Raw genomic sequence first — 16,473 nt, forward strand, 5'->3', positions numbered from 1 at the left:
TAGTGAGGACCAATTTTATGAAAATGGGTGAAGTGCTCACCCTGCCAATAACGCATAAATGCGTTTTTAGAATGAAAAAAATAAATAATTTGACCCAAAGACCAAGGAGATATGATTTTTCGAAGATCTAGACTCCTATCCACTTCCTTGTTAACTTAAAACTTAAAAAGTATGTATCTCGGCTCCTGAGTACTTTTTTAATTTGATGAAAAATCTCTGGCAGACAACAGCAAAAAATCTGAAATAATTCAAGCAGGTTAAGTGTTAAGTACAGTGTTGAGGTACTCCACTGCGTTGTGAGCTTGTTGATCTGCGCTAAGTATAGAATGCATCTCTTCCCCCCCCCAATGACCAGGTGTGCCGTGGAAGCTGCATGTGTGGCTGGAGTCTCTGCGCAGCGCCCAGCAGCAGTCCAGGACGGGGGTCACCCTCTCTCTGCTCCGAGAGTTCACCTCCATCCGGGAGGAGGACTACTGTCTGGAGCTGGTCGACACGGGCCTGCCCCTCATGTTCAACATCCTACGCACCACCAAGGTACGACCGCCGGCTCTCACAGCAAACCAACGCACACTTTGGTGTGTCTTTATATACCGTGTAGAGTTTTTCTTTCATGAAATGCGTAGCTAGGCCTGTCACAATCATTACATAATCGTCTAATCGCAATGATTAGAGATAATCGCAATTATTTGAGTGACAATTAACCGTCAACTTATAATTTGTAATCGTGACAGCCCTATACGTAGCACAGCGGTTCTCAAAGTGGGGTCCTGGGATCCCCAGGGGTCCTTGAGTGGGTTCCCCAGCAAAATGAGGATCGGTTTAACCACTTTAAGCATATTTTGTACTTGTACCAAATGTACAATGCTCACAACGGTGCTCTGAGCTTGTACATTGGCTATTTTCGAAACATTTTGTGAAATTGTGGGAAATATGTGAAATCATTGTGAAGACATTTTGCAACACAAATCTCTTATGGGGGCCCCTGGCACAAAATCATTTCAGATGTGGTTCCGCAGCCAAATACACTTCAATTCGGGAGTCCTTGACATGAAAACGTTTTAGAATCACTGACGTAAAAGTATAAAAACAATTTTGTATTTTTTATTAACAGCTGCACTCTTCTCCTGTCATTCTTGTGTTTGCGTTCAGAATGATGCTATTACCCAGCAGCTGGCGACCATTTTCAGCCACTGTTTTGGCCCAGCACCCCTACCAACCATTCCCGAGGTGAAAGCCACCCTCTCAGCGCAGCTGGGTAAGGAACGGTTTAAACTTTGCTCATGTTTGGACAAGTAGCGATGATGCACAAATGACACAACATTACATTTAGACTTCAAAGGTCATTTGCAGTGGTGTAAAGTAACAAAGTACATTTACTTAAGTACTGTACTTAAGTAGAATTTTTAGGTACTTTTACTTTACTGGAGTGTTTCCAATTTTCAGTACTTTTACTTCTACTCCACTACATCCCAGAGGCAAATATTATACTTCTACTCCACTACAATTATTTGACAACTTTAGTTACTAGTTACTTTGTACATTTTGATTATTATTACAAAACATTCATTAACCACTTCAGCTCTGTATACATTTCGGCCATTTGAAAATAGCCGATCTTCAAGCTCACAATGCTTAGCGATGTGACGTATTGTGAGGCCGTAGATATGCAATTTTCAAAAGATTTTTATACATTTTATACATTTGAAATAGGACCTTCTGCATAATGAATACTTTCTACTTTTGGTACTTTAAGGACTTTTGATACCAATACTTTTGTACTTTTTACTCAAGTACATTTTTAATGCTGAACTTTTACTTGTAACAGAGTATTTCTACATTTTAGTAGCAGTATTCATACTTTTACTTAAGTAAAGACATTTCGTACTTTGTCCACCACTGGTTTTGAAATAGTTTTCCTATAGAGTTGAGAGTTGAGTTGTTCTGTTGTCTTTCCACAGACCCTCACTTCCTGAACAACCAGGAGATGTCTGATGTAACATTTCAGGTGGAGGGGCGACCGTTCTACGGTCACAGAGTCCTGCTGATCACGGCCTCTGACAGGTGAGAGACCGAGAGAGACGGGGTGGGGGACAGTTTGGAGCCTTGCCATACATGCTATTTAAAATGTTGTTACATCTATTAGCTCTGTAAGAGATAAGAGTATTATACAGTAAGTTAGGGTGAGCTTTTAGCCCCATTAGTGAGAAGCAAGGAGCAGTGTGTCTTTTAATTTAGTCTTATTTATAACAGACTAGTGCAGTGACTTTTGGGGGCATGGGCGGCTTTTTGAACACGTTCCGAGCGGACCGGTTATGCAGAACCGCTCATCCATTCGACTTTATTCTCAACCCTACTGCACTTTCTTGGGTCCTCAGCAATATACACCCGTGACCTGCCAAACCTGTAAAGTTGATGTGAGCTATGCAAAGAACAGACAGACAGCCATACATACAGAGATTTCTGGAATGTATTAGATAGATAAATGTCATGTGTAATCGTTCTGACCAAGGTGGTTTTCTTGATCAGATTCAAGTCTCTGCTGGTGACCTCGGGTCCAGAGGCGACCGCTGGCAAGGAGATTGAAATCAGCGACGTCAAGTACAATATCTTCCAGGTAACAAATCAGTGTGTTGAGTCTTCACTTAAAACCCTGCATCATATATTGTACACATACGTGTTTACTCCCTACTCAAGGGATGGGATATCCGATTAGTGGAAGCTGTAAGGATTACTTGTATCTGGTACTGTCTAGAAAATTATATCTAGACCCATTGGATATCAAACATAAACATTATGTAAACATTATTGTGTTCAGTCCTCTCTGTAACCATTCATTAATGATTAGTGGCAGCGGTGGCCTAGTGGTTAGAGGGGCGGCCTTGATACCGGAAGGTCCCTAGTTCGATTCCCCAATTCATCACATCAATCATGAATCACCGCTGAATAGCCCTTGAGCAAGGCTTCCATGCAGGGTCCGGCTGGAAACAAGCTTTGTGCTTAGTCCGACACCCTGGGTAAACAACAAACTTTGCTTTTGCTTTGCTTTTCTTCTCAACACTGGGTCTGGGGACCCAATTGTATCAAATGGCCTAATGCATATCAAACTGCCCTATATAACGTTGGGTTGTACAATTTGTGTATGCATTCTTTTGAGACAAAGAATTGCCAGCGCTCCTGTTTAATTCATGAAAAAGCACAGGCAAACATGGACTTGTTTCGGCGTCAAGCCTTCTTCAGCGTGAAGGAGGCTCGACTCCGAAACGCGTCTGTGTTTGCCGTGCCTCTTCATGAATTAGAAAACGTACCAGAAGGACTCACCGGGTGCAGGGCTCAACAAGTCTCAATGTATAAGACAAAGAATTGCCAGCACGCCAGAGTCTTGTTGAGCCCTGCACCCGGTAAACTATCGTTCTAAAGGACTGAGTTGTGCTCGTTGCTGTGCTTCTACTTTGTATAACTCGTGACCAATGAGCTGGCTTTGTTGGAATGTGTGTAAAGAGTGACATCTGACCTCTCCCCTCCAGATGATGATGTCATACCTGTACTGCGGAGGAACGGAGTCATTGAAGACCAATGTGTCTGACCTTCTAGAGGTGAGAATGACCAAGAATCCATTTTTTTGTCACACCACATTTTATTGTCACATCACAGGTGTAAAGAAGTGGGTGAAATTTGTTTTTGTGCAAGGCTCCATCTTTTCGTTATTATTATTTTCTCTCGAAAAGAAAGAAAGAAAAAATATCAAAGTTATCTACATATCGACACCTCATATGTCCAAAAATGTTACTTTTCAGGATTCAAATTCGAAAATAGCAAAAGTAGCAGATCCACAAGCTGAAAACGCGTCGCTTCGTGCCGCGTTTCGAGCTTGCGGATCTGCTACTTTTGACACTTTTGTGACGCTGTAGTATGATCAAGTAGGGCCGTTAATTTACGAAAAAAACACAAAAGGTTATATTATGGAGATAGGAGGTTTCTGCCCGACAGCAATGATATATACATACAGCATAAAAAAACAGCAAGTATGTACATACAGTAGGGGTTCAACATAAGATACAAAAAAAAGTGCTGACTGTGTGTAAACACGGGTAGATCAGTTGCTCTTCGTGCATGTCAGCTGTGGACACCACAGTTATCACTTCATGGCCAGCATCGTTACAGACCGACACAAATACAAAACAGATGTTTAGAATCGCTCCGACTTAAAAATATCGTTGACAATCTAATCATGTGGTTTTGGATGGAACTCTGTTGAATGAAGGGGGAATTATTGTGTTTCCTGCTCGCCTGTGTTTCTTGCCAGTCCTGGCCCGTCCAAGTATATTTATCACATATATTTAACTGCATGGGTTTAATATTTAATGATATACTTTTTAATCTTATCTATTTAAGTAAGTAGGTCAAAGTGGCTTATTGTTGGTGTCGGCCAAGAACAAGGGTGTCTATCCCCATTTCAATGTGCTAGACCAGTGGTTCTCAAAGTTTTCACTCATGCCAAGGACCCCTACATTGATATGTATTTGGCCGCGGACCCCCATCTGAATTCTTTTTTTTGCCAGGGACCCCCAGAAGAGAACATTTGTGTTTAAAAATTCAAAACTTTACAAAATTCCTCAAACACTTCAAAAATAGCACTTTGTGCCGCACTGCGAGCTTGTACATCTGCTATTTTTGAATAGCCAATGATAAAATATGGATAATGGGGTGAAAATGTATTAACACATTTTGCTGGGGACCCCCTGGAACCCCCTCAAGGACCCCTGGTTCTCACTTTGAGAACCAATGTGCTAGACCCCTGGGAGAGGGATTGCTGAGGCAACACCCACCATCAGCTCCCAGTACTTACCGCATGTCTTAGTTACCAAAGGCGGGTTCTCTATCAACTTACCTACCAGGACATCTATCTATTTATTATTTAATTACACAGCCACTATCTGATTTCATATGCGACGTTAATGGCAACGTGAAGCATTTTGGGTGCGTAATAGCACTAATTATTTTCTGGTGTTCTCTTGTAGCTGTTGTCAGTTGCCAGTCTGTTCCAGTTGAGGGCGCTACAGAGACACTGTGAGCTCATCTGCTCCAAGAACATCACTCTGGACAATGCAGTGGACATCTACAGAACAGCCAAGGTAACATGTCTACACACACACACGCACGCACGCACGCACGCACGCACGCACGCACGCACGCACGCACGCACGCACCGAGCACGCACGCTGTCTGTATATGTTACACTAACACGTATGATACATATCGTAATTACATATATGTAATTAGAGATAAGAGGTTGTTTTTTTTTACATATCGAAACCTCTTACCTCTTATCCTGTTATTTCTCTCTTTGACTAAGTAAATAGGGGTTAAACATTGATTTTTAAAATGATTTTAGCTGAGAAACTCCCACAGCAACATTATGTTGTTCAGGAATGCAGGCCGCAGAATGCCTTGATGGAAGAGTATTCAACAACAAAGCCATGTAATAAACTGCTTTATCGTTTATCTTTATCTAATGCAGGGGTCTTCAACAGGGGGTCCGGGACCCCTAGGGGGTCCTCAGAGCTACTATAGGGGGTCCGCCAAATCTTTGTGTGAAAGGATTTCGCTTTTTTACATTAACCACTTGAAATCTAGAATTCCTTTTCTGAGGGGAAAATTAGCCGAAAATAGCAGATCTACAAGCTCTCAACTCCTCGCGCTGCGAGGCGTTGAGAGCTTGTAGATCGGCTATTTTTTGGCAAAGAGGCTATAGGTGTAGAGGGGAAAAAGAGCAGACTAAGTAAAAAAAGTAAACTGTAATCTGAAACACAATTTCCTACAATATAGAGTAGGGGGTCCCTGCTTCATCTCTCTCTCAGCTAGGGGGTCCTTGGCCTGAAAACGTTGAAGACCCCTGATCTAATGAATTCTCTCTCCTCCTCTCCTCCAGGCCCACGGCTCAGTGGAGCTGAGCTCCTTCACTGAGGGTTACTTCCTGCAGCACATGCCGGCGCTCCTAGAGAAAGAGGGCTTCAGGGGCCTGCTGCTGGCCCCCAGTGGGGCCCGCACGGGGCCACACACCTCAGCCCACAGCAGCAGGGGAGACTCGCCCGTGGAGGAGCTGGAGGCCACCTTGGCACGTCGACTGCGTTCTCTCTACGTCACCTCCAGAGTTTGAGAGGCCCAAGGAGGAGGCAGAAGGCCGATGAATGAGTGAAGAATGTGATAGGAGCAGGCCGGGCATACGTTTGGACTTATCGCTGACACATCGCTATCAGATCTGTTGTCAGTAGCTTTAATAGTTGAAGGTCAGACTATCGATTGGAAACAAATCCGATCCTAGACAAGGAGCGTCTTTTCGACAATGACGCTGACACTAGCAAGGGGCGTTCCTGCCACTTGTTTAAACCTGCTCCACGGACAAGTCACAGTGTTTTATATTCAGTGCTGGACATTCATTGCAGTGTACGACATGTCCACCAAGTGCAAGAGTGTACGGACGTGATGCTCTTTCTACGAGGCTCTGGAAGCTTGAACAGAGAGAGAGAGAGAGAGAGAGAGAGAGAGAGAGAGAGAGAAAAGCAAGGATGGAGGCAGCAGGCGAGAATTTTAGGACGCTTCTGCCCTCTAGTGGACAAACCCTGGTAGTTAGGATTACAGTGGGAGAGAATGGTGATCTTACAGCAGTCAGAGGTTCTCAAACGTTTGATTTTCAAGGACCCCATACAACTTTACAAGGATCCATTTGAAACCCCATCTCAAGGAACCCTGAGGGAGTCCCTGAACCACGTTTTGAGAACCACTGGATCTACAGTGCTCTCTTGGTTCTGACTGGAGCTCCAGACATTGAGGATAGAACCCATTGGGGTCTTTCTGCTATGTTCCATTCAGAGGGTTGACGGTGAGGAGGTAGATAAATGATACCTCCGTCATTGACGTAAGCTTTGGATTGTTATCGATTCACAAGTGGATTAACAAAAAGTACTTTGATTTCTTTTAAATGTAATTATTTGCTTTTATTTTCTATTGTCCCGAAAAAATAGAATAAGAGAAAAAAAAAGAAGTGTGTCAGGAGAAACAAAACACTTAGTAAAGACTGGGATGGACATTTTCTATTTAAAGAAGAAACGACGTGAGAGTATTTAACAGGGAGTTCCCTTTTTATTGTTTTAATCTGAATTAAACAAATAATTAATATTGTTAAAAACATATTGTTATTTTTCCAGGTCCTGTTAACTTTTAACAGTTAATTAAGCTGACATTATGTTGAGGTTGAATGCTTCTACAAAGGTACAAAATGAAAATCCAACATGGGATTTTAGAATACATACATTCTGATGTAATGCTTGGTATTGTAATAAAGGTCGACGTCTGGGAAACGTGGAAGTCTGACTTTCATTTTACATCACACAGTATTGTATGTAATGTCTATTGTGTGCAATAGACAAACAAAACTATTTATGCACTCCCATAGACAGTGAAATCTGGGGCCTATTTCACGAAAGCAGAATTAGGGGTTAAGCCTGGATTTAACACCTATCCTGGCTTAATTTAGCCAGGATTAGCGATGAATCGGTTTCATGAAAGCTGAATTATCTTGAAGATTAGCTTAGCCAGTTCACCCTGGGTCTTGTTCCTCGAAAGGTGAATTAAATAAGCCTGGCCTCAAATCCAGGCTTGACAAAGTCGGGTCCGTATAGCCTGTTTTATTCGGTTCCACGAACGCCAAGCCAGGCTGAAAAGGAGCGACTTTGTCGAGCTAGGCCTTGTCAAGCCAGGCTGTGTCGAGCCAGGATAATGAAGCCAGGCTTCACGTATTTCTGTAAAAGACCATGAAAGTCGATAGCAGAATCCTTGAACTTGACCAATCATGGAGTCCAAAACCAGAGCGGCGTTCTTCTCTGTGGCTGAACAGCAGCACTGCAGCAGCTCATGAAATCATACAAGGAAGTAAAAATGTATAAAGCAAGAAAGGAAACGCGACCGCAATAAATAGATCCAGGGAGAAAGCGTGGCAAAGTATTGCAAGCACACACAGAGTGAGTTGACGGGGGCCGCCACGGGACGCACGGGGGGGGTTGGCGGGATGAGCGGGGGATGGGGGACGGGGGGGGACACGCAATAACCCCACATTTGCAAGACCACTTTGGTAGAGGTTTGGGTTGTGTAGTTACCTTGCCATCATGATGTAACTCCAAAGGTGGACAATAAATAAAAAATAATTTCTCCATTGACTAGAAATTGATAATTTAAAATATGCTCCTCATTGACTTACATTCAGTGAAGAGGCTCCTTTAAACCCGTAAGTTACGTAACTAATAATATATCGGTTATATATATATATGTGTTTGTGTCAGACATTTTTCATAATATAAAGACAAATCTCCTGCTCCTCTCTTACAGGGAGGAGGACATCAGGGTGCAGATATAGCAGATCTACAAGCTCACAACGCCTCGCAGCGCGAGGCGTTGTGAGCTTGTAGATCTGCTATTTTTGGCAAAGAGGTATAGGTGTAGAGGGAAAAAAGAGCAGACCAAGTAAACAAAAAAAAGTTAAATTTACTTGAGCACCTGCCCCTCAAAATGTCTGTGCACGCCACTGTATAGGAGAGACAGACAGGCTGTCCACTGGTTCTAATGAAGAGCTAGGAGAGACAGACAGGCTGTCCAATGGTTCTAATGAAGAGCTAAAATGTTTGAAAATCTATGCGACGCGCTGTGAGCTTGTAGATCTGCTATTTTCAAACATTTTAATATAATATATAATATAATAATTCATAGCACTTTTACTTTTGGTACTTTAAGTACATTTTGATACCAATACTTTTGTACTTTTACTCAAGTACATGTTTAATTCCGAACTTTTAGTTGTAACAGAGTATCTAAATTGCAGTATTGATACTTTTACTTAAGTAAAACACTTGAGTACTTTTTCCACCACTGATGTTCTGCATAGTAGTGTTTATCTGTCTGTTTTTTAATGTCATGAATTGAGTACATTTGAAAACAAGCCATTAGGCTTTCATGAGCTTTTTAATCCATTTTAGTTTACCTTGTATTTAAACTGTACTTCATGTACTTTATCTCTGCAACCTTCTGAATAAAGTATTCAATCAATCAATCAATCAATCAATCAATCAATCAATCAATCAATCAATCAATCAATGTCATGAACCGACTGGAAAACTCTGGACGCCATCTAGTGTCCATTAGCAGACACTACATGTCATTGTGTCTGAAGATTATTATGGATGCTATAAATCAGTAGAGACCCCACTTTAACGTATGCTTTATGGCCACGGACCCCTAGGGACCACCTGGCCCAGGGACCCCCATCTGAAAATATTTAGTGCCAGGAGAGAAAAGTTATGTTAAGAAATTCAACATCATTCAAAATGTTCCAAACATTTTCAAGATGTTTCAAAACATTTTTTAAAATATCAGATGTACAAGCTCGCTGCGCCGCCTCAAAGTGACGCGCTGTGAGCTTGTAGATCTGATATTTTTGAATAGCCAAAGTATAAAATATGGATAAAGTGGTTAAAATGATTGTGATGCTGTATTTTAAATTTAATCGATTTTTTTTTAAAAACATACTGGTTTTAAATAGACAATTTATTCAAATATGTAAATGATCTCATTAAATATAAACGATTCACATATGCAAAGTACAAAAGTATTCACATTGAAATATACTTAAGTGCTGAAAGTAAAAATAAAAGGATTCCCTCTGCTTGCAATGAGGGAACAGGGCGCATGCGCACGCAGCGACCGGCAGTGAGAGATATGTTTAATGTATGTAATATGTTTTGCTAACTCTTGCTGTAAACCTATTTGCCCCTTTGGGACATTAATAAAGTTAAACCTTGAAAGTAAAAGTACTCATTTTTCAGAATATCCCATTTCACACGTTTCCAAATGTTTCAAAATGCTTTGAAAAGAAGAAAAAAAACAGCAGATCTATGTTGTGAGCTTGTAGATTTCAAATAGCCTAAGTATACATAGGACTGTAGTGGTTAATGTACGTTTTGTAATAATATTAAAAATCTATAAAGTAACCAAAGTTTTCAAGTAATTGTAGTGAAGTAAAAGTACTGTATTTGCCTCTGAGGTGTAGTGGAGTAGAAGTAAAAGTATTGGAAATACTCAAGTAAAGTACAAATAACTCAAAATTGTACGTAAGTACAGTACTTAAGTTAAGTACATGTACTTAGTTACTTTACACCGCTGCTCTGCACAGGTGAAGATGATTTAGTGTTGATGAGTAAAAAGCAGTCTGTGGGGATCTATTCACTCTGCAGGATGAAGATCCGGTCAGAAAACGGAAATGGTTTGTCCATGTGACGTTCGGTTGAACGTGTTCAACGCACCGGATCCAGTAGGCGGGGCTTTAAACAGGATGTGAATACGGATTTAAAAATAACGCATGCGCACTACGTCTGCTTGGCAGTGCTTTCAAACATTTTGTTTTGCAACACGTCGCGCCGTTCTGCTGAAGGTAATGTTTGATTTATATCTAAAGTTTAAACACTCACTGTGTGGGGGTTTGTAGATCTATCTCTGCCATATGTTCATGTGTGTTTATAAATCTACTTCAGCCTTGGATCAAGACGGCCCGTCAGGGATTGTATTATTTATGGTGATCGAGTCTGATGTTTGTTGGTAGTTTTGAACGGATCATAAATTCCCATAAATGAACCCAATCCAACACAACACATAAAGTGTTTAAACGCAAACACACGGATGTTACCCGTCCATACGGGGCTGTTGTGTTCCGTAATATTACGTAGAGTTTAATAAAGACGCCTTTTAGTCCCGTGTGTGTCTGAACGCCGTTCTAATTCCACGTTTACATGGACATTTACCTGCTGCAACAGCGCCACTTCACCAAATAGTTTGTGGTTCTGTGTTTAAGGCTCGTGCGTCTATACTTATGTATGCATTGTAAATATAAAGTGATCTTATCTTAAAGCCACAGATGTTATCCGTACATACGGGGTGTTAGTGTTCAGTTAATGTTCAGTAAAGATTAATAAAGAAGTGTTTTAATCCCCTCTGTGGACGAACGTCATTGTATTTCCTGGATTACATGGGGTGTAATACCGGTGTTCACCTGCAACAGCGCCACTTACACCCATTGAATGATATATACAGTGATGTTCAGACAGACCAGATTGAAACATTTATTTATCAAATAATACGGAATATTACTGAACATAAAGGGTCTGTATGGTGGGATAACATCTGTGGCTTTGGGATAAACACGTTATATCTAGAGTAACATACATTTATCAAGATGTTTTAGACTTTAACATGGAACTAACTAGAAACACTATTTTTGGAGAGTGTTAAGAATGTCAAAGATAGGATAATAATAATAATGTCATTTTATTTGTACAGCACTTTTCACATGTCATACTTTTCATGAAATATCTAGAACAAAACAAATGTAAAAGCCCTAAGGATAGAGATTAAACTGAGCTAAATTGTAACATAAAATAAATAACACTCAGGCAGGATAATAAGTAAACTAAATATCGATATCAAAATCGATAAGAAGAAATCTGAGTCTTGATCTAAGGCTGAGATGAAACTATAATATCGCCTCTATCGGGAGGAAACGTGTTGCTTTGTGCCACGTTTCAAGCTTGTAGATCTGCTACTGTTGATGGTACTACTTGAAAATGTGTCCACATTTTTCAATATGTTTTTTTAAAGCCAACATTTTTAACACTAATATTTGCTTCTGGGGGGATTCTACAAATGTCTTCTAAATCAGTGGTTCTCAAACTTTTTCGTGCCAAGGACCCCCAAATAGACATTTATTAGCCCGCCAACCCCCATTTGAAATGATAAGCCAGGGACCCCCATAATAGAAGATTTTTACGGCTCTCTAGCAGTGATTTTCAACCATTTTAATTTCAAAGACCCCCAGTTTGACATGCATTAGGGCTACAGACCCCCATTTAATGGCATGTATGTCTCTGGGAGCCCAATTCATATTGTAAAATCAATGTTAATTTAACTCTGAGAGTGTACAAATGGAACCAAATGGACCCTAACGGGTCCATTTGGTTCCATTTGTACACTCTCAGAGTTACAGACCCATAAGGGTCCATTTGGTCCCTGTCCATCATTTAGCTGGGGACCCCCTGGAACCCCCTCAAGTACCCCTGGGGGTCCCCGGACCCCACTTTGAGAACCAATGTTCTAAATCATACGTTTTTTGAAAAAAACCTTTGTTGCTATAATCAAACTTTTTCATGTCAAGGACAAGGACCACCCAAAATGATATGTATATTTGTTCCAGGGACCCCCCAGAAGCAGAAATTTGAGTAAAAGAAATTCAGAAATTTTCACAATTTTTCAAAAAATAGCAGATATGCAGGCTCATAGCGCGGCACTCTGTGCCGCGCTATGAGCTTGTAGATCTACAATTTTTTTTTTTAACTTACATTTTTTATCCCACGATTTTGTAACCCTTATTTTTCACCCGGTGCCAATTTTCTAAGTGATCCTGGGCACTACACTCCCCTCACCAGCCTAGGGAGGCCAGGGCCGAGCTCATGCCTCCTTCAATGCATGAGAGCCAACTGACCTTCTTGTCACCTGACAGGAGGGAGTTTCCCTGGTTGGACGTAGCGCGTGGAAGGAACACGTTATTCCAACCAGTTCCCTTCCCCTCCATCAGGCGCCCCGGCTGTCATGGGGGAGGAGTTTAGTGACCATGATTACTACATGTTTTTGTGAGGGTATCAACTACCCTGAGAGACACGGGGAGAACATGCAAACTCCACACAGAGTGGGCCCTTTCGCCAACCCCACCTAGGGTATGGGCGCTGATGACGCGGAGGAGGAGACACGCCGCCAGCGCCCACAGCGTCCCCGGCGGGAATTGAACCCAGGACCTTCTAGCTGTGAGGCGACAGCGCTACCGACTGCGCCACCGTGCCCTCCGATCTACTATTTTTGAATAGCTAAAGTATAAGATAATGGTTAAAGTGTTTACACTGACGCGTTCCCGGTCTTAAAGGGTTAACACTATAGCATACATGGGCAACTGGCGGCCCGGGGGCCACACGCGGCCCTCACCATAACTTAATGCGGCCCGCAGCTTAATAGTGATATATTATTGATTTCAGCTGTTCCAATTCCAAACATGCAATCATGACCCGCTTTAATTACTTCAGTCTATATTATTAGTTCAATGACTTTATATCCAATGTATTTGTATTTAAGTTCATAAAGTTAACTTAATTATAAGCAAATCCATTTGAAATTAAATTTAAAAAAAAACTGTCAGGATTCCAATTCCAAAATAGCTGATCTACAAGCTCAAAACGCGTCGCGATGCGACGCGCTTTGAGCTTGTAGATCAGCTATTTTTGCTACTTTTGTGTGACATACTAGAATGACAAATTTAATTTACAAAAAAAGTAAAAATATGGAGATGAGGTGTCTGCCCCCGACAGCAACAATAATATGCAATGTGTCCCTCTGGAGTGAGTGTGGAAATATAGTGGCCCTCTACACCATCAAAGTTGCATCACCCCTGCACTATAGCCCATTGGTTCTCAAAGTGGGGTCCGGGGACCCCCAGGGGTCCTTGAGGGAGTTCCAGGGGGTCCCCAGCTAAATGATAGATTAGGCACCAAATGGACCCTTATGGGTCTGTAACTCTGAGAGTGTACAAATGGAACCAAATGGACCCTAACGGGTCCATTTGGTTCCATTTGTACACTCTCAGAGTTAAATTAACATTGATTTTACAATATGAATTGGGGTCCCAGAGACATACATGCCATTAAATGGGGGTCTGTAGCCCTAATGCATGTCACACTGGGGGTCCTTGAAATTAAAATGGTTGAAAATCACTGCTAGAGAGCCGTAAAAATCTTCTATTATGGAGGTCCCTGGCTTATCTTTTCAAATGGGGGTCCGCGGGCTAATAAGAGTCTATTTGGGGGTCCTTGGCACGGAAAAGTTTGAGAACCACTGCTATAGCCTACTTAAAAACTGTATTTTCTATTATTATTGTTATTATTATACAATGTATTAAATTTAATGTTGGTATATATCTGTGTCTTGCAGGTTAATCATGCGGTGACCTTCTGCAGAGTGGACTAAATCTACTTCATACAGTGAGTTAAAAACGCTGAGTCATGGCTCCTAGCTATGACTCAGCGTTTGACTCACAGTATGAATGCTTCAGGGAAGGTTCAAAGGATGGATGGAGTCATCAGGAGATAGCTGGTAATAGAGTGTCTGTAACTCAGGACAAGGGGCTTGAAGATGGAACCTCGATGGAGTCGACGCAGCAACGAGGCTCTGAGAGCTGAAACGTATAACGGTGCCAACGAACGTTCTCCGTTTGAGATACAAGGCGTACGGTGCTCGGGACGTGGTGCCATACAACCTACGCGGCTCTATTAATACCGGCTATCTTCAACCGAGCGGCGGGAGGCCCCACACGGTACGTACCTGGATCACACCTGGCCAGCAGTGGTGGAAAGTAACTAGGTGCATTTACTTGAGTACTGTATTAAGTGCAACTTCAAGGGATTTGTACTTTCCTTAAGTATTTCCAAATTTCAATACTTTTACTTTTACTCCACTACATCTCGGATCCAAATATTGTACTTTTTACTTCACTACATTTATTTGAAAACTTTATTTTAGTTACTTTGTAGATTTTGACTATAATTAAGAAAAAAATTGATTAACCACTTCAGCCCTATATACATTTTGGCCATTTGAAATTAGCCGATCTACAAGCTCACAATGCGATGCGACGCATTGTGAGCTTGTAGATCGGCTATTTTTAAAAGATTTTAATATATTTTGAAAACTTGTGAAACGGGATATTCTACATAATGAGTACTTTTTATTTTTGGTACTTCAAGTACATTTTGATACCTGTACCTTTGTACTTTTACTCAAGTGAATTTTGAATTCTGGACTTTAACTTGTAACAGTATATTTCTACATTGCAGCAGTAGTGATACTTTTACTTAAGTAAAAACAAATCAGTATTTTCTTCCACCACTGCTGGCCATTATAAACCAGGGCTGTGTCACCATTACAAAATGGAAGTTGACGATTCATTGTCACATGATTGATTGCGATCAAAGATTTAATTGTGTTTGACGTTGAGCATTGGAACATTATGAATACAAATGTAATTTATTTTTGGCTTTTAGGGCTTCGTAAACAAAAGTTGCACAAGGTAGATATGACACATAATATACATTTAATTACAACAAATACATTCATAGTGGGATTAGCAGAGTGGAAATAGCCAATCTACAAGCTCAAAACGTGTCGCATCGCAACACGTTTTGAGCTTGTAGATCTGCTATTTCCACAAAATGTTTGAAAATATATGAACGTTTTTAACATGGTAATGATTATGACGATTATTATGCAAAACATAATTGCAAATTCAAATAATTGCAATTAGGCTATTGCGTAATAATTGTGACCGGTCTAGTATAAACCCTAGGGTTTTTATACTCATGGTAACTGATGGCTGATATCAGACATCACTTTGAGAGCCACTGGTCTAGCGGCTGAGAGCTGAACCAAGTCGTCTGTGGTTTTATTTTCAAGCCGAATCCCAACCCTCAACATTCTGCCTCCTCCAGTGTTATGGAGAAATTGGTGACCTGACAAAAGATGTGTCCATCACATGTCAAACATCCAAAGTAAATCACTGCTGTTAGTTTATAAACAGAGTTGCTCTGTTCATAAACAAACGGTTGTTATTAACATTTGGACATGGTGATGTTTTTGTGAAGTCCACGAGATGGTCGCATGTTTTCTGAAGGTCACCAATTTCACTGTAACACAACCATGCTGGAGGTAGGAGGCACAAACTGGAGTTTTGGAATCGGCGGCCATATTGGAAATAAATCGGGCCTCTTCCTCACTCCCCTTCACAGGTGTTACGATGATGCTAATGAAGGCTCTGTTCCAAACGGACCCTTACGGGTGTAACTCTTTGAGTGTACAGATGGAAACAAATTACAGTCCATTTGGTTCCTTTTGTACACTCTCAGAGTTATGGGTGTCCTTTGAGAACCACTGTGCTACACTAAATAGAACAGAGCCTTCATTTGTATCATTGGTAACGTGGTAATGTGAAGGAAGTAAGGAAGAGGCCCAATCCTTGGCCAAATGATTATTCATGTGGGGGTCCTTGATATGAAAACATTTGAGAGCCAATGTCTTTAGTTGTTTCTGAAACTTGATGAAATGATAAGCATTGTAGACTTTACTTGAACATGGTGTTTGATACAGGAATAGACGGCGCCTCTTTGCTAAATTGGCAATGTTTCTCCCAAAATGTAAAGCAAATGAAGAATTTGCAAAAAAGCAGGGGTCTTCAACAGGGGGACCGGGACCCAGAGTTACTACAGGGGGTCCGCCAAATCTTTTTTACATTAACCACTTGAACCCTAGCATCCCTTTGCTGAGGAGAACTTAAGCCAAAAA

The 16,473-nt window shown here is 41.2% G+C and overlaps 1 protein-coding gene across 1 annotated transcript in view; it reads left to right on the top strand.

Annotated features, from left to right (window-relative positions):
* The window catches only part of abtb2b (ankyrin repeat and BTB (POZ) domain containing 2b), a 77,857-nt gene extending 70,499 nt beyond the window's left edge, over nucleotides 1-7,358 (top strand). Inside the window, exons 11-17 of the mRNA XM_084059092.1 lie at nucleotides 356-534; nucleotides 1,150-1,255; nucleotides 1,959-2,061; nucleotides 2,527-2,614; nucleotides 3,525-3,593; nucleotides 5,019-5,132; nucleotides 5,930-7,358. Of these exons, the coding sequence (XP_083915218.1) occupies nucleotides 356-534; nucleotides 1,150-1,255; nucleotides 1,959-2,061; nucleotides 2,527-2,614; nucleotides 3,525-3,593; nucleotides 5,019-5,132; nucleotides 5,930-6,157 (887 nt within the window). The 3' untranslated portion in view covers nucleotides 6,158-7,358. The remainder of the gene's footprint in view (nucleotides 1-355; nucleotides 535-1,149; nucleotides 1,256-1,958; nucleotides 2,062-2,526; nucleotides 2,615-3,524; nucleotides 3,594-5,018; nucleotides 5,133-5,929) is intronic.
* Nucleotides 7,359-16,473: the final 9,115 nt, after the last annotated feature.

This window comes from Gymnoscopelus microlampas (genome assembly GCF_963454915.1).
Source record: "Gymnoscopelus microlampas genome assembly, chromosome: 6".
Classification (NCBI taxonomy): Eukaryota; Metazoa; Chordata; class Actinopteri; order Myctophiformes; family Myctophidae; genus Gymnoscopelus; species Gymnoscopelus microlampas.